We start from the raw sequence: 24796 nt of genomic DNA, 5'->3' as shown, positions 1-24796 counted from the left end.
TGCATTTATGTTTCTGTTCTCCGATAACTTTGTAATGCTAAAATAGGGAATTTAATTACAACAGAGACAGAAATGTGAAGCTGAATTAAACACACACTGTTTTCGCACCGAAACGTATGTGCATAAGGTGTTATGATTGTTTTGTTTTTTATTTAGCTGGTGTAATGTGGACATGGGTCTGAATTGTTGCTAGGAAATACATATTTATTTCATGATAACTTTGCCATTAGCTACCATTTTTGTGTCCTCTCATGTTAAGTAGAGCAGTATCTTATTTTTACCTAGGAGTCAAGGATTAATTCATGAATGACATAAGATATCACCATTAATATTCAATTCCATGTATTAGTGATTAACATTGACACTGGATGGGTGTTAAATGTTGCAGTCGAGATGTGGTGAATGAGATCATATGTGTGTAATCCAATATGTACAATTCTACTCTTTTTTTTTTTTATGTAACAAATTAGTTTAAAGTGCCTTCATAAAAAGATTCCAAATGACACTAACAAACAACCAACAATGTGAGATATGGTTTGAAAAGTCTGGAAGTCAGAGGCACACACCGTGTAAGGTCACCTTTGGCATCTGGTTTGTGACTCATTCATCAGCAGGGGAAAGGTTAGGCTACACGCTTCTGTGAAAGTGCACGTCATGCATGATCATTCTTTACTCTAGGCTGAATGGTGTGCATTCTATCCTGTATTTAGTCAACATGTCACATCTCATCTCTGTGTGTGAGTGTGTCTCAGCTGTGTCTCACCCATGTGGGCTTCGCATGAGAACACAGTGTGACCCAGTGAATGTGGACTCAATATTGTATGTCCGTGTCTGCACTTATGCCACATGAACGCAGCATATATCAGAGGGTGTATATTAGAGCATCTCCATTATTCCCCCTCGCACACCTCAGGCTTGGGTTTCAGATGAGCCATGAACATGGGGAACACCTCATGTTTCTGAGTGTCACATCAGACAGCAGCAAATTTCAGATGACAGAGAGGCACAGACGAAATAAGTCCATGAAACATTAAGCAGAAGCTTCCCTGGAGGAGACTGTTATTCATATACATAGATCTTCAACCAAAGGCTTATCCAATGTGGCATGTCCGCTGCAGCTTTTTGAATGTCTACTTCAGCCCTACACACCACCTTAATCATAAGTGCATGGGAATGGGACTTCTGCGACAGTGGGCTTACTGAGGGTAAGGCATGGCCGAATTGATTCCAAGTGGCTGCCAACATCTTATCGGCCTCTTGCTAAGCACCGTGCTAAACTGCCCTGTCGGAATGCCATTGTAGCTCACCCATGAAGAAGATTTAACTGCACCCAAATCACAGCCACACGTGTGTTTATTGTGATGTCCAACACTGGAAGGAAGTGAAGGGGGTAATGGGTTGTAGGAAATATAATTAGCGGGGCAATTTAAAGAAAAAAAGGAAATGAGCAATAACACTCATGAAGACAGAGGGGAGGGATGGGAGAATCTATGAAAGAAGTTAGTAAATCCGCATTTAATGCCGCGGTCTCAAATGGTATCCGCAGAACATCAAAGAACCTCCTCTACTCCCCTCTCACAGAAAATCTAAGAAAGCAAAGCACTCAGAGGATTATTCCTGCATTGCATACGCTCACACTGACGGGATCCTCCACTCCTCACTAACAGACCCCCCTCCCACACTAAGAGAGAGAAGTGTGTGGTGAGAAAAAAGGAGGAGAGATAAAGGAGGATAAGAGCATTGGGAAGAATACTTATATATATATATATATATAAATAAATTAAAAGGTAGGAGTCGATCCATAAAGGATATGTGGAGAAAAAGTGAAGTAATGAGGAAACTAGCTAGATGTAAAAGGAAAGTGAGGGTTAGAGTGTTTGCCCTTTAAAAAGGACAGATGAGCAATCAGGCCCAATGAGAACTGGCCTTTAAAAAGCTTTACCTACACACATGAACACACATGAACACACATGAACACACATGAACACACATGAACACACACACAAGAGGGTGAACCTTGTACTCTTGATGGTGACCAGTTCAGTCTTACATCTGAAGTTACATTAATTCATTTTATAAGCACATAAAAGTCAGATTGTTTAGATTAAGCTAGACAGAAAAGGTAGGTAAACCTTTGGCAGATGTAATGTTTATACCTGCTAAACGTCAGCATGATGCCCAGAGGATGAAACCATGGACATATGTACAGAATGTCATGGCAATACATGTAATAGTTGTTGAGATATTTCAGTCCGGACCAAAGTCGTAGAGTGAGAGAGAGACTGACACATGCCATCCCTAGAGCCGCGTTGATAGCATGGCTAAAAAAAATAAAATATATCAGCACTGATTTAAGGGATGCTCCAACAATTTACTATTGCACAATAAAGTAGGGGAACTCACAAGAGACAGATTTGAAAAAAAAAGAAGGTCAAAATCAAAACAACAGAGGCAGAGATATCCTGTTTTATAATCCTTGCAATAGGTCAAGATTAAGAAACACTCCATTTCCCAGAGTGCAACCAACAGTGTTACTTCGTTTGACCCTTCCTGCCTGGTAAATGCCCATCTATTTCCATGCCCCTATGCTCCCAGTTTGTTAACTAACTCCATGATAAGTCAATAGAAAGACGTGAGTGCTGTAGGTGCGAATAGACGTACATTTGCCCAGGGAGGTGAAAACTCAGTTTCAAACAGTTGAAATTGACTTCAGAAAAATAATTGCACTTATACTGGGGCTTTATGAATCTAGTGTTAAATCATAAAACGTACAGAGACTATAGGAAATAGCAAGAGCGATGAAAATAACAGTATGAACTGGAGTTCCTGGTGAGTTGGGAGATCAGTCATATTGGGGCTAACAAACACAGACTGCCGAAACAGTCCAGCAGTCGAACTCGAAGCAAACGACACACCGCAAAATGTAGCTTTGCTTTCTGTTTGAACACACATTCGGCAAATAAAAAGCTCCCTTCAGAGAAACAGAAGACATTAAAATAACTGTTTAAGGGTTTCGTCATATTTGTCATTAAATTAAACTGACCTTTGTGTGTAAAATTGGTGGAATGCCCCTTATACAAGAAAACCATTTCTGCCAAGAGTAGGGACTTCATTTTATGAGAGTGAGCTAGCTAACAGAAAGTATAGAGCGGACACCTGTATACCAAAATAAAAACATAGATACAAATACAACAGCACACTGAGAATATTCAGTCCATAACAGACCTTGGATAAAGTGCCCGGGAAAAGAGGATTGCAGCTCTGCATTTACAGATTATCTTTGGAATGAGGCAGGGCAAAGAGAAACCTAGGAATTCTGTTAACAAAATGAAGGGAGAAAAAAAAAAAAGAGCATCAGGCACGCTTATCTCTGAAAGGCTCCTGCAACCCAACCGGGTCAGATGAATAAAGAGGTTTTAACCTATTTTCCTCACATCCACCACTGCTCTGACCATGCCTGACCGCAGAGAGCAAGAGACAGTGTGTATAAAAGTAATGGAATTAATCCAGTTTTCTCGACTTGAAATACACAGCTGGAGCCATATGATAAATGCTTTTAGTTGAGGCTGCACATGAAAAGAAGCTGTCTTCAAACACATGTTCAGCCAGTGTTCTGTTTTCCACGAAACACTTCAAATGCAGTGAGCACATTTTGTCTGAATATTCCTTGTTTCAGAGTCTAACAAGAACATTTTAACAAAAGAACACAAATATGATAAAAAGGACAGCATTTTCAGTGGCTCCATGGTGGCAAAGACAAAAACCAAATGAATATGCATGGCGGAGAGCAGTATTAGCCCTTAAACTAATTTACTTCCACCCTGAGTGTAATGACTCATCACATGGAACATGATGGTAATGGTTGGATCAAAAGTCATACGATGCATGTTTATCCAAAGATAACACTGCCTCCTGCTGGACAAAGCAACAAAATACTTACATAAGAGAGGTTACAGTAGTTCAGTTTTACCTGCAGACCAGGGTGAAATGATTGTACACATTCTATATTTTTACCAAAACTGCTGTGTCATGAATAAATAAAGTCATAATGATGCAAACAGACACATATAAATGTGTGTATGAATATCTGTTATTGGTTTGTGTGTGTGTGTGTGTTTTGCCCCAGCTCCATTTCAATAGTGTGTACAGCTTTAACTGTACAACACTATAACCTTTTATTTGCAAAATGATCCATTTGCTATAAAAAAAAACAAAAAGAAATCTGTAACGTCACTTAGCCAATCACAGGAAAGCCTCTGCATTAGGGGTGGGAATCACCAGAGGCTTCACGATACGATATCATCACGATACTTATGTAACGATACGATATTATTGCGATTTTAAACATATTGTAATATTCTGCGATATATTGCAATTAATTAACTTTTTTCCAACTTCAAAAATTGTTCCCAATTTCAAATGATGTCCCCAAAAGGAAACTTTGTCAACATCTGTTTTATTTAAAAAGATACATTTCTCTGTTTGTTCATCTCACTTCAGTTGTATTGCTGCAAAATCAGATCGTCAAGCAGACAAACTGACCAACCCATATATAATAAAAGATCGATACTTGGCGTCTGTGTATCGATACAGTATTGCCACAGAAAATATTGCGATACTATGCTGTATCGATTTTTTCCCCCACCCTTACTCTGCATGTTGTTAAATTCTATTCTGTGACCTGATAAGAAATATCAGCCGTATTGCTGGTCTTCACACACACACACACACACACACACACACACACACACACACACACACACACACACCTCAGTCTTTACTGTTAATCAACTGTGCTCATGTTAATTAACTGCTCATATTCCTGTAAAGTACACCTGCTACATGTGGTACTCAACTACACAAAAAACAGTAGGCCTACTACAGGCACACAATTTAAGGCGAATACGATCTGGCTAACACTAGTCAGCAACAAACATACACTATTAGTGTTACCTTTCAATAACACGGTAATCTCAACAAGGGAATTCTCTGGGAGGAGAACATTATTTCTCCTCCACCGCTCAGAGCTCAGGGTCCGGGGTCAGTTACAGAACAACTCTCCTGAGGCTGGGGGGGGGGTTCGTTCACCCGCTCAGGGTACCTCTGAGGTGGATGCTCGCTCTAAGGTCTGAGCTCAAATCCATCCCAGACCTTATTTTTAATTTCCCCTTGTTAGCATTTGATAGAATTAAGCTTCATTCTTCTGTAGAAAAAAAAGGTGAATATATCCAAATCCATGAGTAAAGTTGTTGTACAATTCCAGACTCTCCCTCTCACTATATAACCAATAGTGTTTCAGATTACTGAACAATGCAGGCCAGCCACTGGAGGCGAGAACTTTGCATTTCAAAGCCAAGGCATGTCATATTCTGGACATAAAAGCAGAATTTACTTAATTACTTTCTTTTTCCTTTTTAAACCTTTGCAACGTTTTCCTGTTGCCTCACATTTTTCTGCTACGTTGAGAAATTACGACAATGACTGAACATTTCTAAACAACCCATTTAGCCCTAAGTTACACCGGTTCTCACGGTTTTTAACGACCAGAATTTGAGCCAATATAACTTTGATGATGGATGGAGGCACAGAGTTAATGTCCTTTGTGGCCGTACAGCATGGGCTATGTTTTATCACAACCGTCCAGGCCAACCTTATTGTTTACAGAAACATATATTTATCAAACATAGCTAGGCTACAGTTAGCCTATAGTTACTGTGTAACCCGCAGTCGCGTTTTAGGTGGGAAAATGGTGTTGCAACAACTGACGTTACTTCGAACAAATGCAAAACCTTAAAATTAAATACATTTTACATAATGCAAATTCCCCACATAGATACATTTAATACAGGTAATCCGACTGGTACATACATACCCATGCGCTGTCAAGTTGGGTAACGTTTGCTATGATTTAGCCCCATTTCCCGCGTTGTCCTGCGATCTTGAAAGCCTGTTGTTGACCAGGGGTACCATCTTCTCCGAATAACACACGCCGGAAGCAAAAAGGCGTATTCTCTAACGTTAAGCTAGCATTTTTTTCTGGATAACCACTCCACCCTAAATCTGATTATTGTTTTTACCAGCGGTTTGGTTTATAACAACATCCTGCGGCTGGTGGGTACCTAGCTACGTGTTTGATCTCAATTTTCCTTCAAAATGAAGACTTTTGAAGTTGTTTTGTAGAATATAATCCACATTGTTTAGGGTGACCCCATCTTCTTTACAAGAAATGCTAACTTCTGACAAGAGCCGATCAGATGACGACAACAGGTTAATAGCCAATCATATTGCAGAGGGGAAACACACAGCTCCACGTGACATTAGTGTGTGCCGTATGCTTTCATTGCCATGCATCTGTAGTTTTCCCACACTCTGGGCACTTGACATTGCCAGCATGTAGCTCTCTCCCCACATAGCGGCCTCTCAAGTCATGTAAGCCATTTTAAAACCATTCTATCCAGCCACTGACCTTGGAATGTAGAATGATTAATAACAGCATTAACCTAGGTTGACTTATGTCATGTTAATCCAGAACTATATTAATTTCTAAATTACTCAGTCAGTACCACTAAAACCACTTGTTTCTGCTGCCATGGCCTCTAGTAACCTGCGCCAGTGTTTTGCTCTGCAAGTAAATATGTCATCATGACTATTTTAGTTTGGGAAAACACAAAATTCCACTAATACTAAAACTTCCTGTTTTTTTGCCCCTAACAACTAGCTACATGCCTGGACTTGAGTGCTGTTGATGATAAATTAATCTCTTTTCTTTGGAATCACATAAACAATGTACCGTACTTCTTCTTTGAAGTCCTTTCATGTTGTGTGTAAAAGACCATCTTACTTTTTCTACTTCAGGTTCACTAACAATAGAATATATCACGGTACAGTTTCTTTTGTATGTTTCGTGGCTCTATTTTTCCACTTCCAATATAAGAATAGAAATATTTTGATAGATCTTCTGTGCTTAACACCACACACATGATACATGAGAGCAGCCTTCCCGGAATCCGTGCAGCTGAAAGCTGGTGCTATCTCCACCCGTACAGCTCACAAATCCAGTGACGCTTCAGAGGGAAGGACATCTCATCCCTCTAAAAAAAATAAAAATAAAAAAGAAACACATTTCCCTGTTTCCTCTCTCCTCGCGTATCTCCCATGCGTCCTCAGTGGGACGGACTAAGACGCGAGGAAGGGAAGCAAGTGAAGGAACCGTGGATGCAATTTAAGAATGAAAGAATTTGAATGGAATTTCTTCGCAATAGAGATGTTGTTTACAGGGTCAGTGTGCAGCATGTAGACAATAAAACTTAATTTAATCATTTTGTTGGTGTGTAGGGTCAATAGTCACAGTCAACATTTCCAAACAAAAGAGAAAAGCTTTAATGGAAAGCTGGGAAGACATTTCTTTGAATTGAAGTATTACAAATATAAAACGTCTGACGAGAACATAAACAGAAAACAAAAGTGAGAGTGAAGGGATTGTCTCACATCGAAGCTTAAAGGTCCAATGTGTAGGAATTTCTCCCATCTAGCGTTGAGATCGTATATTGCAATCAACTCTCTCGCACCACGCAGTTCAAATTACATATTACAGCTACGGTAGCCTTCACGCTTCAAAAAGCCAGTCTTTTGCTTTTTTCAATATCCTTTTTCTTTTTCTGGGCGAAGAAGAAGACTCCTGTTCCTGAAACTTGGATTTTGAATATGGGCATGAGGCGGAGTGGCAATCGGGAGAGTCAGGAATTTTCCCAGTGGGCCGGTAGTGTTTCGAGGCCGCTTCGGTCGCCACTGCCCGCTGGTCAAACTAACCTGTACGGTGGGCCGCAGCAGCCTCTTATTTCCGAACATTCCCCCGCCCCCCAAGGGCCGGTGGTCTATGAAATTTCCCGGTAGATTTTTTTGTCCCACTCCGCCGCAGAATGTATTAAGATAACATGTGGTCCTCCATGTTTCCTTCTTCAAAGTTGCCCATTAGCAGCATTAGCAGCACCTGTGAGTTTATCAAGTGAGAGCGAAAACGCGAACTAAACACGTTACACACTGGACCTTTGAAGCTGCCTGTGGCTAAAGAAATTAACATCCATCCTCTTTTGGAAAGAGTTAGGCAGTCAGTGAGAGGGAGTAGAGTCCTATCAAACAGGACCTGAGAGGGCAACATTCACCCCAAATGTCCCAGAGCTTTGTTCAGTTTTCCTGTTCATGATGCCCTGTATTGTAGAGATGGGCAATGGTTCGCTCCTGTCTCTCCGCGGGGCCTGTAGCAAGTCCACCACCGCGCAACTGGGCTTTGAACGCCTGCGTCTTAATGCCCGTTTCTCCGCCCGGGTCTTGGGTGGAGGGAGCCCGTCACAGATTCGGGTGCAACCTGTGGTGATGCCACAGAAGGAGGGGTCATCTGAATGCGAAGATCCCTCCGAGCTGCCTTCTGACGGCGAGTCTCTAAACATAGGTTGAAGTAACCTTTTTGTAAGGGGTGAAGGGTGTGTGGTGACAGGTACACCGTTGCATACAACAGCTCCATTACACAGTTCTGGAGCAGCATGAAAAGAGGGTTTGAGAGTCTCCACTTTCTCCATGGGTTTCATCTTACGGCGTCTCCTCTGTGTGGGACAAGGTTAGGGAGAAAGAACTGTTATCAACTGTCAGATACAACCAGTATTTCAAACTGCACTGCAATAAATTCTTCTTTACACACCTTTCGGTTAGCTGGACAAAGACTCTGTGTCTCCTCTGAGTGCAGCATTTCTAGGCCTGTGAGCCAAAGATTCATGTTAATTTCTACCAAGATAGGAAACGGTTCAATTCTGAAATGAAGATATTTGAGAAAACCCTTGAAACAGATTATTACCATGATAGCACTTATGTAGTAGAACCGTACCTTCAGTAGCGGCGAGTGAGTGTATGAGTGGATAGGATGCACTCCTCTTCAAGCCCGTCTCATCACAGGAAGAGAACTGCCTATTAAGGTAATGGTTGAGGAAAAAAAGACAGCATAAAGCACCAAGTCACGGCTGTGTCATCACTTAAGATTCCAGCTGCGATGCTCTTGATGATTAATCGTATCAATAAACTGGCTTAATGAGTAAAAGCTGTTGAAGGCACAGTAACCGCTGCCTATTAGCCGTTATAGCCCATTTGGAGATGCCACTTACTGCTTATTCACAATTACTCTCTTCACTAGAACTTTGTCCTTGCCACCATGTATGTAAAGATACATCTGAGCTTTACTGGATCTTAATATGAAGATAGTATTTGTACATGGTGTAAATTTTCAGCAGAAAGTAAAACTGTACGATTGTCTTGCTACCTTTCAGGACAGCAATAGGTGTAGCTCTTAGATGTGGGTGGCTCTGGTTCTGTGGTTGGAGGAATAGTGGGGATGCGGCAGAGGTTGGCACACAGCAGCAGGCCGAGACACAGACACAACACCAGAGACAGCAGCAGGTAGTTCTGCCTCTCGGACACCTAGGAGACAGACAATTGATATTATAAATAACAACACAGCGGCAATGTCTGATGTGACAAAAGGAGAGACAGAAAAATATAGTGAAGAAAATGTCTAACAATTCCATACGTACACATTCGGAATGTATTTCAGATCAGTTGGATCAGTAAAATGCAAATGCATTTGGTAGCCTTTAAAGATGTTTCTCAAATTATGTGTCAGGACCCATTTGTCATCCTGATGGCTTGGTCCAGGAAAAGACTACATTGACTCAGTTTGCTATCAGGGTGAAAAAAAAACCCTGGTTACATATAAAGGCTTTGTGCCTGGAGCATTGTATCTACCTCATTCTGCAGCTGGCTGACTCTGACGGACAGGTTAAGAACCAGCTGAGTCACATCCTCCAGCTGGCCCTGCAGCTGCTGAATAGACTCAGTCTGACGCTGGTCCTATGGGAGGAAAAGGACAACAAATGACGCAACTACACGCACATTCACATCATTGAAATGGTATGTGAAGCATTACATATAGTCATTTGACCAACTGGCAACTGCTAATATAAAAATATTGGGTAACACTTTACTTGAAGGTATCTACATAAGAGTGACATGACACTGTCATGACACAGTCATCACACACGAACCCTAACTTGTCATGACAAAAACCAAATGAATGGCAACGTTTATGACTTGTTTATGACACGTTCGTGACAGTGTCATGTCACTCTTACGTAGATACCTTCAAGTAAAGTGTAACCAAATATTGATTAGTGCATTAAACCTAAAGCAGAAAGCTATGGGAAAGCTACACTTCAAACTGAAGCAGCAGCTCAAATCTGTGGCAATGTTCTACTCACCCCACCAAGATTATTAATTGCATTTTGAAATCAATATAACAATGATTTTCGGACAACTCAAGGTCAGACAAAAAGCATATATCTCTACATGGCAACTGGCTGCACAAACGTGTGTGCCCTCGCATTGCTCACCTGCTCCTCTGCTATTCGAGAGGTGTTCTGGAGTTTAATGATGGTTTTGTTGAAAGCCTTCTGCATCTCCTCCATCTGCTTTCGATACCTTGAATCAAAACATGGAAGTCGTAACATCAGCCTCTACTCAGTTTATACACAAAGGCTGGCAACCATACAGTATGTTTTTGTTCCTGTAGCACTGGTGCGTGTCCCTGTTTCTCACCTCTGGCTTAGCTGCTCCAGGTAGCGTCCACTGAGTGACATGTTCATCTCCAGGGCCTTGATGCGGTTGTTGAGTCTCATGAACACAGACTCCTTCTGGCTGGAGCCATGCACTGGGTTCCCGTTCTGCTCCGTGCCATTGGGGGGCTCTGCATAGATGTCTAAGGCAGACGGCGAGGTAGGCGAGGAAGGCCTGCCATCTGACGAAGTAATGACGTCTTCCGCGAAATCCTCCGTTTTAGTTTCTGTGATGACCGAGTGACCACCAGAGGGTTCAAGTTCTGTAATGGTGTCTGGAGCAGGGTGGGATACTTCACTGTCAGGTACAACTGGTGGGTCCGGGTGATGTTCTGTACGAGGGGAGGTGGTGGGATGGAGAACTTGGGATTCCTCTGCCTTATCTGGGGTTTGAACAGGGGCATTTATCTCTGGTTTAGGAACCTTAATGTCAGACTTCTCTTCGGTTAGTGCCACTGTGGCATCATCCACTGTGGCACTGACACTGGGTTTTACATGGACTGAGTTACTCAGAGAGGCTGAAGGCTCAATGTGCTTCTCTTCAATCAGCCCATTCTGGCTCTTTTCTGGCTTTAGCTCCCTCGCTGGTTCCTCAGGAGACAGCTGTGGTGTCTCCACAATTGGGGAAGGTTTGGCAGAGGATGTGTCGGTGGCAATGAGCGTGGGGAGGTTCGGTGTCTGCCTGGGCTCCAGCAGAGGAGGTTCGGACATAGACTCTTTATGAGATTCTACTGTGTTTTCTTGTGGCGTTTCTGATGGGCTCTCTGGCTCCTGTTCAGAAGCTTGTTCTGGTTTATGGGGCTGATGTGTCTCACTGTGGTACTGCGGAGGTTCAGGGCAAGCGGAGGGGGACAGGGGTAGCTGCCAAGTGGGTGTTTGGATGGGAAGAATCACTTGCTTTCTGTTCATGGTTTGGCATTTCCTGTTTTGGGACAGCAGGGCTGAACACTGCTGATGGAGATACTCCTGGAGGGAAGCTGCGCAAGAGCAAGAAAAAGAAGGAAGTAGTGAACAGTAGTTTTGGATTTCTTGTTGTCGCTCATGCTGATCCCTTTTCTCATTTTCTTCCTCTAACTCCTCCTCCTTATCCAAAAGGATGATTGTAGAGCTGATATGTTCTTCTTCATCTTTCTCTAAAGGAATGATAATTTCTTCCTCCACTGGGGGGAGCTCTTGTTTGCTTGTGTCAGCGGTAGGGGTCTCTGAGGACGGGGCTACACTTGCAGGGATATCGGGGTCTGGTAAAATCTCTTTCACTTCAGAGTCTGGACTAGAGAGGGAGAAAGACAATATAGTACATATTAGATACAGTAAAGGAATGGCATAATACAACACATTAAAAGCAATTTTAAGACTAAAGATATCTCATAAAGCATTCATGACACCAAGTCATATTATTTACCACTTTCCCTCCATTCCAGCAGTATAAATAACGTTTCAATCGGTCAATAATATTTAATTACGTTTTTTGGTTCAACTCTGACAAACAATGCCAGAGTTAAGGTTAGTTGAAGGTGTAAACGCACCTTCAGTGATTAAAGATAAGACACTAATGACATGTACTCACACGGAAGTAAGGTCTGTAGTGGCAGTTTGAGAGGTGGTTTCAAGTTGGGGTGATGGCTCAGTCATGTTCGCTTCCTGTGATGAAAGGTTGCCTACAAAACGTAAATCCGAAAAATAGCATTGAGAGTAAACACGCGCATATCTATAATTTAAAAAAAGTCATCGCCAACATATGGTCAACAACTGAATAAATAATAGTAGTGACTGGATCTCCTTCAAAAAAGTAAAGGCTGTGAGACAAAATTGGATGTGAGAGCTGCTATGCAGAAATGTCAAGCTGATTGTGTTGGTCATACCTTGCAACTCTTGGCCTCCGCCGAGAACATTGACAGCAATATTATTTACCATGTTAAAAATGACATCTGAAGAGAAAATGGAAACACCAGAGACACAAGTCAATACAGTAATCTAGGTTTGGGATCATTGTAGACATCGTTATGCAATATAAATACATGTTTGGTATACTTACCCTTTGCTGATCCAATCAGATTATTGGATAACTTGACTTCACCAGGTGCATATCCATTTGGATAATCTGTAGGGAGGAGTGCACTTAATAACATACATCAATCTCATGACAAAACCTTAAAAAGACAATGATAAGTAACCGTAAAACCACTTTGATTTTAGCACAGTGACCATAAACATAATGGCTGAACACACACATGAATGGGGTCATTTCAGTGTGACAAGTTTATTATATTATCCTCAAACACGATACAAACTGTACCAAATGGGTTAGTGTGTCTTTTGTGCTGACAAATGTCCAAATGTATTAAATGCATGATGTTCTCAATTTTTACCCAAGTCATCATCCTGATCATCTGGCCTTTCTGGGGGATCAGCTATCTCCTCGTACTCTTCCACCATGCTCGTGCCAAACACCCTGGCAAAAAAAGGACATCAAAATTCATTCTATAACCAAGCTCATGTAACAGTGAAATCTATAACCAAGCTCATGTAACAGTGAAATCTATAACCAAGCTCATGTAACAGTGAAATCTATAACCAAGCTCATGTAACAGTGAAATCTATAACCAAGCTCATGTAACAGTGAAATCTAATCTATCTAGCCACTTAAAAGTGATCCATTGTCAAGTATTTGACAGCCTGTAGGGGGCATAGAGCTACACTAAAAGACCACAAACCACACAGGTCATATACAGTAGAATAGGAGAGTCTTTTTCTGCAACATGAGAAAGTTCCGATTTCTGCCATCTCTTTTGTGCGCAAGCTTCAGCCAGATTTATCTTGGCATGCTACAGAAGTGGAAAGAACAGCTGCTAACATATGCATTAGCTCTCCTTGTTCCCACCAGAGGCTTGATAGTGTGGTAAGGGTGAACTGCCCATGACTACATGCCAAATATTACACAATATCCCCTGACACCATTTAGAGCTCATGCATGATGCAACAAGCTATCATTTGGAAAACACACTTTAAGCCAGCTGGTTTATTTGGTGTTGATTGAAATAGAAAATTTAATGATCAACTAAAAACACATACAACACAAAACAATACAAAGTACAACGATAAGAACACAACACATCCATAGCAAAATCTACATGTTCCTTAGTAAAGTTTTACAATATTAAAATCGTGTTAAGAGTAGGTTAGAAAGACTTTGGCTGGATATTACATACCTTATGAGACTGAGGGGACAGAAATGTTCAGAGCCAAAGTGAGAGACCAGCTCTACCTAAATAATAATGCAAAAATTATTCAGATATTATAATGGAAATGGGTGCAGTATTGCACCCTGCACAAATAAACACTATCATTTACAAAGCGGGGATTTTGTTTTGTTGTAAAATCAATACAAATGCCTAAAATGAAACTTTGAGGGACTGATTGCCAATGTGAGTACATCCGAGGAACATCTCAGTAGAGGGTAAGTTAGATGATTTGACATACTGTGCTTTATTATTTGAATGGTGGGTATCATTTTATCATGGGTTATCAAATGTTCATGATGTGTGATATGTTTGTGTTCAATGAGTATTTATTGAAGTTACAATGGGTCATTAGCTAGCATAGCAAGTTAGATCTGAATCTGTAATCGCACCACTTAGATGAAAGAAAGACACAAAATACACCCCCCTCCATGGTTACTATTCAGCATACACAATCACAGACCTCTACAAGAAAAGCAGGCTAACCTTTATGTACTTGGTGAACATCTGAAGCAAGAGAGACAGAAAAAAAGAGAAAAGAATTAAAGAGACATGCATTCAAAGCAGGACCTGAAAGTATGGGTTGGTTTTCATTTGAGTCACTTCAGAGGCAAAATGCAAATGTCCAACTGAATGTAAAAATTTATTAAATCTAAAATGTTTTAGAATGTAAAACACTGTCCAAACTGGCCTAGTTACATTTTACATTTCATAAATGTGTTGGTGCCCTTATACAGAATAATGTATCATATGATCACACGGAAACTGTTATATAAAGAGGTCAAAACCTCCTATAATACCCTTATTATTCTACAGTGAAGGAGCCAAAACTTAATTCAGAGAGAAAGTATATAGAAACAGCAGTTAAAATGCGCACCTGCAATAAGAGATAACAGCAATTCCTATGCAATACTTAAGCACAGAATAGAGACAGATGCAATGGTTGTGTGACTAGAAAAGCTCACCTTCACATATTTAGCATAAAGATGCTCATCTAATGGGAAGCTCTGGACTGTGCGTTCATCCCGGGCGTGAAAGGTTCCCAGCTTTAGCCACTTGTTTGTTGGATATCTACAGGAGTAGATTTGCGCAACATAGTCAATTTAGTGATATGTATGTCTGGGAGTTTTAAAAAAATTTAAAGAATGTCAACAGTGGTAATATACGGTACTGGTAGATATAGTATGTATGGTAGCTGCTGTCAAGGAAAAACTCAGGAGCAGCACAACTCATTTCATATCTAAGCGTTCCCTTTAGTCTTGTCATACCACAATGTGGTGTTTCTGGAAATTCCACCACAGCTGCAGTGCATACCTATCACTGATGGAGACAAGAAAGTCTTTGGGAGTAGAAGAGAATAGCTCAAAGTTAGCAATGTCCAGCTGCTTCACCTGGATGGGCTCACAGAGCTCAATGATGAACCTGGGCGAGAAGGAGAAAAAGGAAGCCTTAAAAATTGGCTTCAGGTGGAGATGAAAATAAATGTTCTTAGGTTGAATCTGTGAATAGAAAGCAGAAGACTACTTGCATACTACATACCAGATTTTATTACTACAGGGGTTTAGCATGTACAAGTCCATGTTCTCCTTCAGTATGGCTGAAGTGCTCTGTATGGAACAAATTCACAAATCAATATGCGCCTATATTTGTCATTTTATCAACATCCAACAGAGTAAGCAGATTCTTCAGTAGTATGTCGTATCGCATTACCTTTGCCTCTGGGTTAGCGCCAAGGATCTTGGCTCCACACTCCACTGAGGCGTAGTTATTGAAGTTCTTCTGGACCTTCTTCACCGTATGAGGAGCCACATTGTTAGAAGTATGAGTAGACTGAGCTATTGGGAGGCCAAACATAATAAAGAATTATGGGGGAGTTTTAGTTTATATATATATATATTTAGCTTATATATAGTTTAAGTTTAAATAAGTTTTAGTTTTCAGTCCTTAAGTTTCACACATACACCAGAATAGGTTATGTTCTGGATCATCAATCTTAAATTGTAACCTCACTCTTTTCATTCTCGACCTCCATCATCTTCCGCGTCCACTCATCAAACGTGGGGATGTCCTCGGGGTCTTTGCTGCTCACGCTGGGATCTGTGCCTGTGGTAACGGGGGAGCTCGGGTCCTGTCAACGATAATGAGAAAAGGAGAGCTAGGGAACCTCCTTTGGTAGAGAGAGGAAAATAGTTCACATGCTATCCGAGTTCCTTACTTGCTCTTTCAGCCCGTGTGACGTGTTGGCCTCCAGATGCTGTGTGCTGTGACCAGTCTGAGAACTCATTGGTGGATCAGTGTGGGTTTTAGTACCTGCAGTGTGAACATTGGAAGTGTTCTCCAGAACCATTGGAGGACTGCGGGAACAAACAAAAAAAAGCATTGTTGGTTTGTTTAGGAGTGTCAGAGACCCGTTTGTCTTTTAGGTAGAACTATAACCAAATTCTACGGTGGTCAGGCGCACAACTAAGAGTGAAAGCCAACTTGACAACAATGCAAGAGAAATTATATTTCTATATTTTTAGCTCACTGAGTAGGGCACAGAATTCACCATACCCACCTATCATTGTCATATTGCTTGTTCTCTTCTTCTTCTTCTTCTTCTTCTTCACAGTCAGCTGGAGGCAGGTCAGAATCAGTGACCTCAGGTGCAGCTACGTCAGCTGCATCATCTGAAAAACTGAGATGAAACAATAATCCACGTTACACCTTTTCAGCATTTTAATTTGCAGGGAAACGTCACAGAAATTTTTTTTATTTTAAAGGAAGTTCTTCTCATACAGTGCTGTAACCCAAAGCAACATACCATTTTTAAACACCAGAATGAGATACAGCAAAGCATTTTTGTGGCATTTTTCCAGATAACTGACAGATTAAATGAACTGAACCGCTCTAAATAAGACTGGAGGTAATCATATCTTGCCTGTCTTTGATGTTGTCTTGAAGGTAAAGGATGTTAGAGTTGTCTTCAAGCTCAGCAGCAACATCAGAGACAGGGTCAGAGGAAGGCAGCGGGGAGGCTGAGTCTTGGTCTTGAGTGATGGAGGTTTCAGGATTTGGATTTTCTGGGCTTTGCTCAGTTTCTGGCTCAGGTTGTGAAATTCCTTTGTCTGCCTCCATCTCTTCCTCTACAATAGGCTCCTCCACCTCAAAGGCCTGATGGATAAACAAAGAGATACTTGAGCTGTGGAGGGAAATGTTAAAACGGTTGGCCCATTAGCCAGAGTTGGATTTATCAGCCAAACACTTAAAGCTTCAAATGTTCCAGGAACGATCAATAAAAAGGACTGGATGGTACGATGCATACGATTGCTTATCTAGGTCTAAAACGGTTGTGCTGCTCTGGAGAAAACCAAAATTGTAAAGCCTTTGGAAGTTTTAGCTTAAACACGTCTTTGAAATCATCACTCACTTGCATTAAGCAAATGATCACAGCACAGAAATTATCTGTACTAAATAATACGTTGCGATAGTCACATCTAGGTTTTAATGTACCTAAAGGCTATAACTATACTGTACCTCTAAATACTGTTTTTTTTCCACATCCTGTGTTGTCTGCTCCTCTTCTTGCTGATCATCCTCTATCAACTTCTCATTTTCAGATGGGGAATGGGCAGGTAAGACCCAGCTTTCCTCAACCTACACACACACACACACACACACACACACACACACACACACACAGACACACACATAGTTTGTTCACAGAAGCCAAATAATCCACAAATCTGAATAAGAAAAAATTATTTTTGCTAGTTCATTTATTCAAATACTGGTGTGCAACTACTGATAATCTGATATGAGTGTAGCATGACAGCAGGTTTCCTGTGTGGTTAAATGAGCTATAATGAAGTGTATGGTACATGAGCTATTTCATACAGCAGACGTGTGAAACCTCTGGGCAATGAGGTGGTACTATGGTAGTATACAGCTGATGCTACCTGGTGATGATGAATCTTTTCCTCTGACTCTTCCTCCGAACCGACGTCCTGTGAGGACACAGGCCTCTGGGCCTCTTGGTACGACTCTGTGCAACCGACATAGCAACTAGGGTACCTACGAGACGGAAAGTAAAAGACAATCAGTGTCATAATACCATACAAACCTATTTTTCTGAATATGTTTCACTTGTTAATGCATTAGGGAAAAATGTCCTGGTATCTAGGAAAAAAGTATAAGTACTGTATAGGGATATTCATACACTCTTTTATTAGGCATACTTAACATTCGTATTTGTCTGCAGTGAGTCATACTGACACAGTGGAAGCTGCAGCCCAATGTCCCAGTGTGACGCACTGATAAAGTCCCAGCGGCCTGTACCCCAACAAAGACAATTTCTCTTATCTGTTGGCCCACAGGGGATGTTGTCAAGTAAAGAGACACACCTCTATCAAGTTGCATATTGCTCAACCAGACTGTAAAGCCGTAAAAACGCAATATTTTTTAAATGTTATTTATATTTCAATATGTTCCGTTTTTCGTCTGTTGTCTACTGTCTGAAATCTGTATCGGCCACGTGTTCAGTGAAAAAAGACAAATGAAAGTGAAAAAAAAAGAATGAATAACAGTCACTTCTTTTGCTTCTATAGTTTGTTTTCTAGTTGCATTATATAGATATATTAAAATCATTAAAACCCTATTTGTTGGTTTTCAACCCCACAGTTCTGTTGGGTGACACTGTGTCAGAAACAGTGATCAGGTTCACAGTGACTGTGCTCACTCCTAGCAGGAAAACACTAATAAGCCGTAGCAAGGCTTTAAATAGTTGCAACAATAATGGAATGTTCCTGTGGGGGGGTCCTCCTCCTCGTATAGTCTCAAAGGCCAAACTCCAACAGTGACTGCAAACCTGTCAACAATCCAGGTCATTATCTGGATTTTATTCTTGATTCCCTCACTGGGCATGGCTGGCACATCTCCTTTGTTGTTCTGACTCGAGGGGCTAGACTAGCGACAGACATTTTACTAAACAACAGAGCATTTGTTTTCTAATTGAAAGCTCCCAAAGGAGCAGTGTGGTGTTAAGGCATGGCTTGCTCATTAATTAACTGTAACTAACTGGTTACAGACAAAGAGTTAAAGCAGTAGACTTTAGGCGGCTACACACCGGGCTAATAATCGGCCGTTGGACAGTCTGGCGAGGTTGGTGACTCGAGTCTGTTCGGTGTGTTCCCTGCCGTCGTCTGTGGGGCTGTTGGCGTTCATTTTGGCCAACCTGACATGTTCAGTCGGAGACAGGGCAGTCGGGACTCACCTTGAAATGGCGAGCGGAATGAGCATGACTAGAGTCTCTCAAAATCTGAGGAAAATCTTTTAAACTGACCTTTGTTGATCTGAAATGAAGACAGATTCAGCAACTGCACGGCCTATTTCTCACTTAAAATGTTTTCAGAAACACGTTTCAGTGAACTATTTTAGTACAATATGAGATCGTATTCTGAACAAGCCGCCATGACAGTCTGGCTTTGAATTTCTGGAGAAAACAAACTGACGTGACGCGTTCGTCCAATCAGCTGTCGGTTTTCATTTTTTGGGCAACAATACAGATTAGCGCCACCTGCTGTTATGGAGACATATTACGTCTCGTCTCTTCGGTGTGTTCTGATGCACTTTTTGGACCAACTCGGGGAGACTGATTGGGGAGACTGATTGGGGAGACTGATCAGTCCGACTGGCTTTTCTGCCAACGGTTGGCCATCTGGTTGGTGTGTAACTGCCTTTAATAAAGAAAATGGTAGGAAATGCAAAAGGTTTTTAGGTGTACCCTTCATGATGAAATGGTTATTACCCTTGTGGCAAGCCTAACATGCTGTAGCCTACATACTGTACAGTAATTACTTTTTCAATATCCAAGAGTAATTGGTCAGATTAAGTTCAAGAATAGGATGTACGTGTTTAGAGATAGCAGACCTTGTGCAATATTTAAAAAAAATGCTTTTACAGAGCAGATTGGCTATGAAGTGAAAATAGATAAACATGTCTCCCACAAGTGCAAAGAGCATGTGTATGTGTCATCTCCATAGAGTGTATAAGGTCCACTCTCATCAAGATCGTCTTTGAGGCACACCTCTGACTGACATGTGACCTGTGACTCTCTCAACTTCTGTCACATCAACGTCACTTAACATGATGCATCATTGATTACTCCAATTTGTTACCTGTATAATAATCTGATAAGATTAGTAGTCTACATAACGAAATGGTGTCACACGTATGATAATTAGGATTTCATGCCCTAAAGGAATTAGAGGTAGAACAAATAATTTATATTCCCACATACAGTGATTTATGATGCAGCGGTCTCTTAAACACATTAATATTGAGACACCAGCATATTGCATACCACTTGGTGCTATAGTAGTATTACTACTGTGGGCAAAATACTGTCATCGTATTGTATCCTGTGTTACCTTTTGATTCCTAGCACTATATATATATATATATATATATATATATATATATATATATATATATATATATATATATATGAATGTAATACAGCTGTTGATTGTGTTTGTGAGTACACCTCTGCTTTTCCGGCTATGACATGTCTGAGTGCTGTGAATAAGTGAATTAAAGGGGCGCTATGCAGTTTTGGCCATTTTGCTTTTTGCTCGCAGGAATAGATATTTGGCAGCTCCTATGTTTACTTATGTCCTTACTCCTTGCTCGGTCAGTCTGTCGTTTCCTCTTTCTCCGTTCCTCCGACAATGCTTTCCTAGCTTTCTGCTTCTTTTTTGCCGGCTCTGCCATGACGATAGCGTGAAAAACTGCATCGCTACCTTGTTAGCCGGTTCCCGAATGGGAGTATGGTGGCAGTGCCGTGAAGCAATTTGTTACATTGCGAGACATGATATCACGCAATCCTTCCTGACGCTGTGGCCGGCGGCTCGCCGGCCGAAAGATGCAAGGGTGGGTTTTCCACTCACAGGCGCTAGGGGGGAGCGAGACGACCACCATTCAACACGAAGAAAGTCATAGAACCATTCCAATGACTCCAAAACTGTTCAGTTAAGGTAAATTAAGCTAAAAAAAAAAACTGCATAGTTCCACTTTAACTGACACAATTCTGCAGCCTAAACATGTTAGCATGTAACTGAACTGTACTTTGCCAAGAGTATATATACCAGACATTAAAAGGTCAAAAATACTATCACCCACATCTTCACTTTAAAAAGACAGGCAAAGCGTTGCTTGTGAAAGTAGGGCAGGTCAACATCAGGAACATAGATCTTAATACCATATTACATCATCATACCCCTCCCTCCCTTCTCTCTCTATCCAACTTACAGTACAGTAGTCAGTGTGTGTTATGTTTTGTTACAATCCTTGTTTGTTACATCATGGCTACAGCACATAATCATCCTACATAATCTCCCTCTCTGCTAATGATTTAACTGTCTGTTACATTGGGTTTTTTTAGCAGCTCAAGACCCATCTGTTTAGACTTGCTTTTGTTTGCTTTTTACTGTCTTTTGTTTTTAGCTTGATGTCTGCATTTCACGTTTTTTGTTCTTCTTTTCTGTTGTGACACCTGTTCTTAAAAGGTGCTATATAAATAAACTGATTATTATTATTATGGCTTCTACAGTGTTCTGTCAGACTTACATTGACCTAACAACCTCCAGCTTTCAAGAGGACTGGCGTGACTGACGTGAAAGGCCAATAATCCTATCAAGAGCTGGTGAACCAAATCTGTGTAACGTCGGCTAGCTCTGTGACAGACAGTGGGATGGTCGTGGGAATCAACAGCCATTGATTTGATGCATTACTAGGCAGATGCATTACTCATTTGTATGTAGCACAACAACATGATTGTTTTAGTCAAAAGTAACATACTTAATACATTTTATGCTTGTCAGTTTGTGCTTAAAGGAGATTCATGCATGACACAAACTTGTGGTGGCGGATTAAATGTATGTGGGTTAACTGCTATCGCTAAATCATTCAGTAGTACATATGTCATGAGGTGGAGGAGGGTTAACTGTTAACGTTATATGTGTTAGATAGTTACTAACTCAGGTACAATAAATTGATAATTAGCTAGCTGTGTTAAATTTAGCTAACAGGCTATGACATTGGGTCAGCAACTCAAGCTAATAACTCTTAACAAGTCAGAAGTTAGCCAGGTGCCACATCACAGCATCATGTTAACGCTATAGCTAGCTAATGTAATGCGTTAATAGATTTAAACCTTGGGTAACGCTTGTCAGATAGTTTGTTACTTGTCACAGCTAATTACATGTTAATAATAACGTGAACGTTACTCACTTCAAATGGACAAATCAACTTACCAACAGCATAACGTCACAGCTACACATAGCCACACTGACACAACTCGCCATAACAGTGGTGTCATCTTCATCCCTCTCCTGCCGGGACAGACATGCTCGCCGTACTCAGAAAAAGCGTTGCAGTATCCTTTTAGCAGGCGGTCTTAATAGTCTCTTGAGCTAGCTAGGACATAAATTCACCCGCGGTTTCCTGTTAACTTAACTGACGCTCGCTGCCTGTTTCACGGGTGAAGTGTGATGCTAGCTCGCCACGCACAACCTGCTACCGATTGTCAGTACGTGTCAGCGGCCAACTGTCCAATGAAAAGGCAAAGAGGCTGTTGCGCAGTTCAAACTGAGTGTGCGTTGGGAGCGCTCGTTTCGGCGGCCCTGGTTGCCCGAGTGGGTGGTGCTTATCTTAGTGAGGTATAAGCATAGGGTATAAAGAAAAAGAGGTACTCCTGCTTTCAAATGTTATTATAATTGTGATAATTACGACTCATGATGACAAAATGGTCCCACAATATGATAAATATGACTGATGATACACGTGTCACCGAGATGTGGTGTTTAGTGGGTGGATAACACAGACGATCGAAAGCCGTATCAACAGCAACAGCTGATGGGAAAAATATGCTTACAAACATTTTGATTTGTTTTAAAACCCGCGTTGGTTTGAATCAGTTAATCATAGACTGAATAAAGGTTTGAATACGAAAACATACTGTACTGTACATCCATGACCAGTAAGAGAGGAGGTTGATGGGTAACTGCGATGCAATAATGTTATAATGCGAGTCATGCGACCCGCATTGTGCACATCAAAGCGGTTTTTTAGTATATTGCAATATTAGCGACCTGTGGTAATTCGGCCGTGGGGGTTCACTTTCCACTTTTTCAGAAAAAAAATTCTGCAAGAGTACATTAAGTACTTCGACCATAGACTGTTAATATTTACAGTCTATGAGACAGATGCATGTTTATGTTGCGGTCACCAGAGGGAGCCATCTACGCAACATTCAAAAAGGAGATTAAACGACCTTGGTGTTAGGCGTCACAAGAGTCACTACTATGAAAGGGGCACCTCCTACATGCACTTCAGCTACTAACCACAGCAGTCAAAATAGGACATTTAGGACATTAACATGCCACCTGTTAAATTATTCACTGTAGTTCAGCTGTTGGATGAGGGAGCGTAGAGGTACCAGCGGCCAACTGCCTTTTTGTATTGATGTATGGAATACTATAGTTATAGGCAATAGTTTGAAGTGGCAAAATGTTAAAAACATATTTATTAATGCCATATTTTGGCTAAAATAAAATCCTACCAAATGAAATTACCATGATTTATAGACTTAGTTCATAGTCGTGAGATTCAATATTAAGTTTTTGATCTTGAAGAAGTAATTTGGTATTGAACGTGGTAATAATACTACTTACGTTTATTTTCTGACCTATAAAGCATTCTAGTTTTGCTGTAATATTCATACAATAGGCCATCACAGAATTTACTGTAATATTACTATATTTATTTGTCTTGTGGGCGTAGACAATTTATCCACTGAGTATACATTGTTTCGGTATTTATCAATAAGTAAGCAAGCAAGCTATAGCATACTGTATTATTCATAAACAACATAATATTTTGTAAATAGGCCTCTATATAATGTTCCTAAAACTCAGTGTGCTTTAACAATAAAGACTCTGTTGACAAAGTGAGACATTATGAGGAAGAAGTTTATTGAGGAGAGATACAGAGACACAGAAAATAACAACTGATGCAATTCCCCAGTTTAACATTGCACCCTTTTGCTAAACAATGCCATCTCACTACAACTGGAACTATTTTATTGTTGGTCTTCAGCAGATTTCTTTTTTCAACCTTTCAATTTTCTTTTTACATTTAGCTTTGGCAATACAGAATTGTAATTCATGCCAGTAAGGCAGTCTAAATTAGAGAGAAGAGAGCATTTATGAATAGAGACACAGATAACGATTAAAGCGCTAGGATCCGTGATGAGGTCTTAATAGTCCACAGGTACAGTATCTCCTTATCATTACCTATATACATCAGAACACAGTTTAGGCCCACATACACAATAACAAACTGACAGAGAAGCACTTGAACATTGACAATACCACCTTAAGCTCTGATGGAGACGCTGACTGACTGGCTTCGATGGTTGTGAGAGAAGAGGAAATAAGAGAGGCTTGAAGAGTTGAGAAAGAGCGCTAGTTTGTGATGGGCATGGAGTTGCATGTTTCAAACCTGAGAAAAAGGCTAAATGGAAACATGTAAATGCATGTTCTTTGTTCGTTCAAGAAAAGAAAAAAAAGAAAGTTTATTTTTTTTCTTCCTTTTCACAGGTCAGCATCTGAATCTGAGCTTAAGGCTGCAAGGGTCACAACTTGACCATCGATACAGCACAGGTAGACACCTATGACGAGGTTAAATGCATTATTGAGGCTGTTTCCATATGGAGAATACTGAAGGTGCTCCTCAGCCTTGCTATGTGTGTATGGCTGCTACTACAACACAGGGACAACTCACGAAAGTCAAACATTAAATCTACCCCCGAGGGTTTTTATGATTCATCATTAACAGCTTTGACCATGAAAACAAATACAACTG

At 40.8% G+C, this 24796-nt stretch overlaps 1 protein-coding gene and 1 long non-coding RNA gene across 3 annotated transcripts in view; both read right to left on the bottom strand.

Moving 5' to 3' along the window:
- LOC114565367 (uncharacterized) overlaps positions 1-6521 on the bottom strand; it is a 42787-nt gene extending 36266 nt beyond the window's left edge. The window contains exon 1 of the long non-coding RNA XR_003693899.1: positions 5873-6521. This is a non-coding gene — a long non-coding RNA (uncharacterized LOC114565367). The remainder of the gene's footprint in view (positions 1-5872) is intronic.
- A 1111-nt stretch (positions 6522-7632) lies between these two features.
- Positions 7633-22467, bottom strand: LOC114565645 (SUN domain-containing ossification factor). 2 transcript variants are annotated; one of them, XM_028593825.1, is made up of 24 exons: positions 22186-22467; positions 17833-17947; positions 17411-17530; positions 16815-17047; positions 16452-16571; positions 16110-16248; positions 15905-16022; positions 15605-15729; positions 15434-15501; positions 15209-15316; positions 14860-14965; positions 14381-14401; positions 13865-13920; positions 13025-13107; positions 12691-12756; positions 12518-12583; positions 12223-12313; positions 10639-11925; positions 10434-10521; positions 9790-9894; positions 9308-9465; positions 8879-8958; positions 8696-8751; positions 7633-8600 (listed from the first exon to the last, which is right to left on the bottom strand). In XM_028593825.1, the coding sequence occupies exons 1-24, from the start codon at positions 22254-22256 to the stop codon at positions 8133-8135; spliced, it is 3948 nt and encodes a 1315-aa protein (XP_028449626.1). In that variant the 5' UTR covers positions 22257-22467; the 3' UTR covers positions 7633-8132. The 2 variants fall into 2 exon arrangements, with proteins under 2 accessions (XP_028449626.1, XP_028449627.1); XM_028593826.1 differs by lacking the exon at positions 14381-14401.
- Between the last annotated feature and the right edge of the window lie 2329 nt (positions 22468-24796).

The sequence above is a fragment of the Perca flavescens genome, chromosome 12, assembly GCF_004354835.1.
Source record: "Perca flavescens isolate YP-PL-M2 chromosome 12, PFLA_1.0, whole genome shotgun sequence".
NCBI classification, from domain to species: Eukaryota; Metazoa; Chordata; class Actinopteri; order Perciformes; family Percidae; genus Perca; species Perca flavescens.
The sequence above is the reverse complement of the archived record's forward strand: the minus strand, read 5'-3'. Positions and strand labels throughout refer to the sequence as shown.

Excerpts from the sequence above, each read along its gene's own strand:
- LOC114565645 (XM_028593825.1), bottom strand. The coding sequence starts at position 22,256 with ATGAAGATGACACCACTGTTATGGCGAGTTGTGTCAGTGTGGCTATGT. Across the intron at positions 17,048-17,410 it reads AAAAAAAACAGTATTTAGAG|GCCTTTGAGGTGGAGGAGCC; the intron begins GTACAGTATAGT and ends TTTATCCATCAG. Across the intron at positions 16,023-16,109 it reads CACACGGGCTGAAAGAGCAA|GACCCGAGCTCCCCCGTTAC; the intron begins GTAAGGAACTCG and ends TATCGTTGACAG.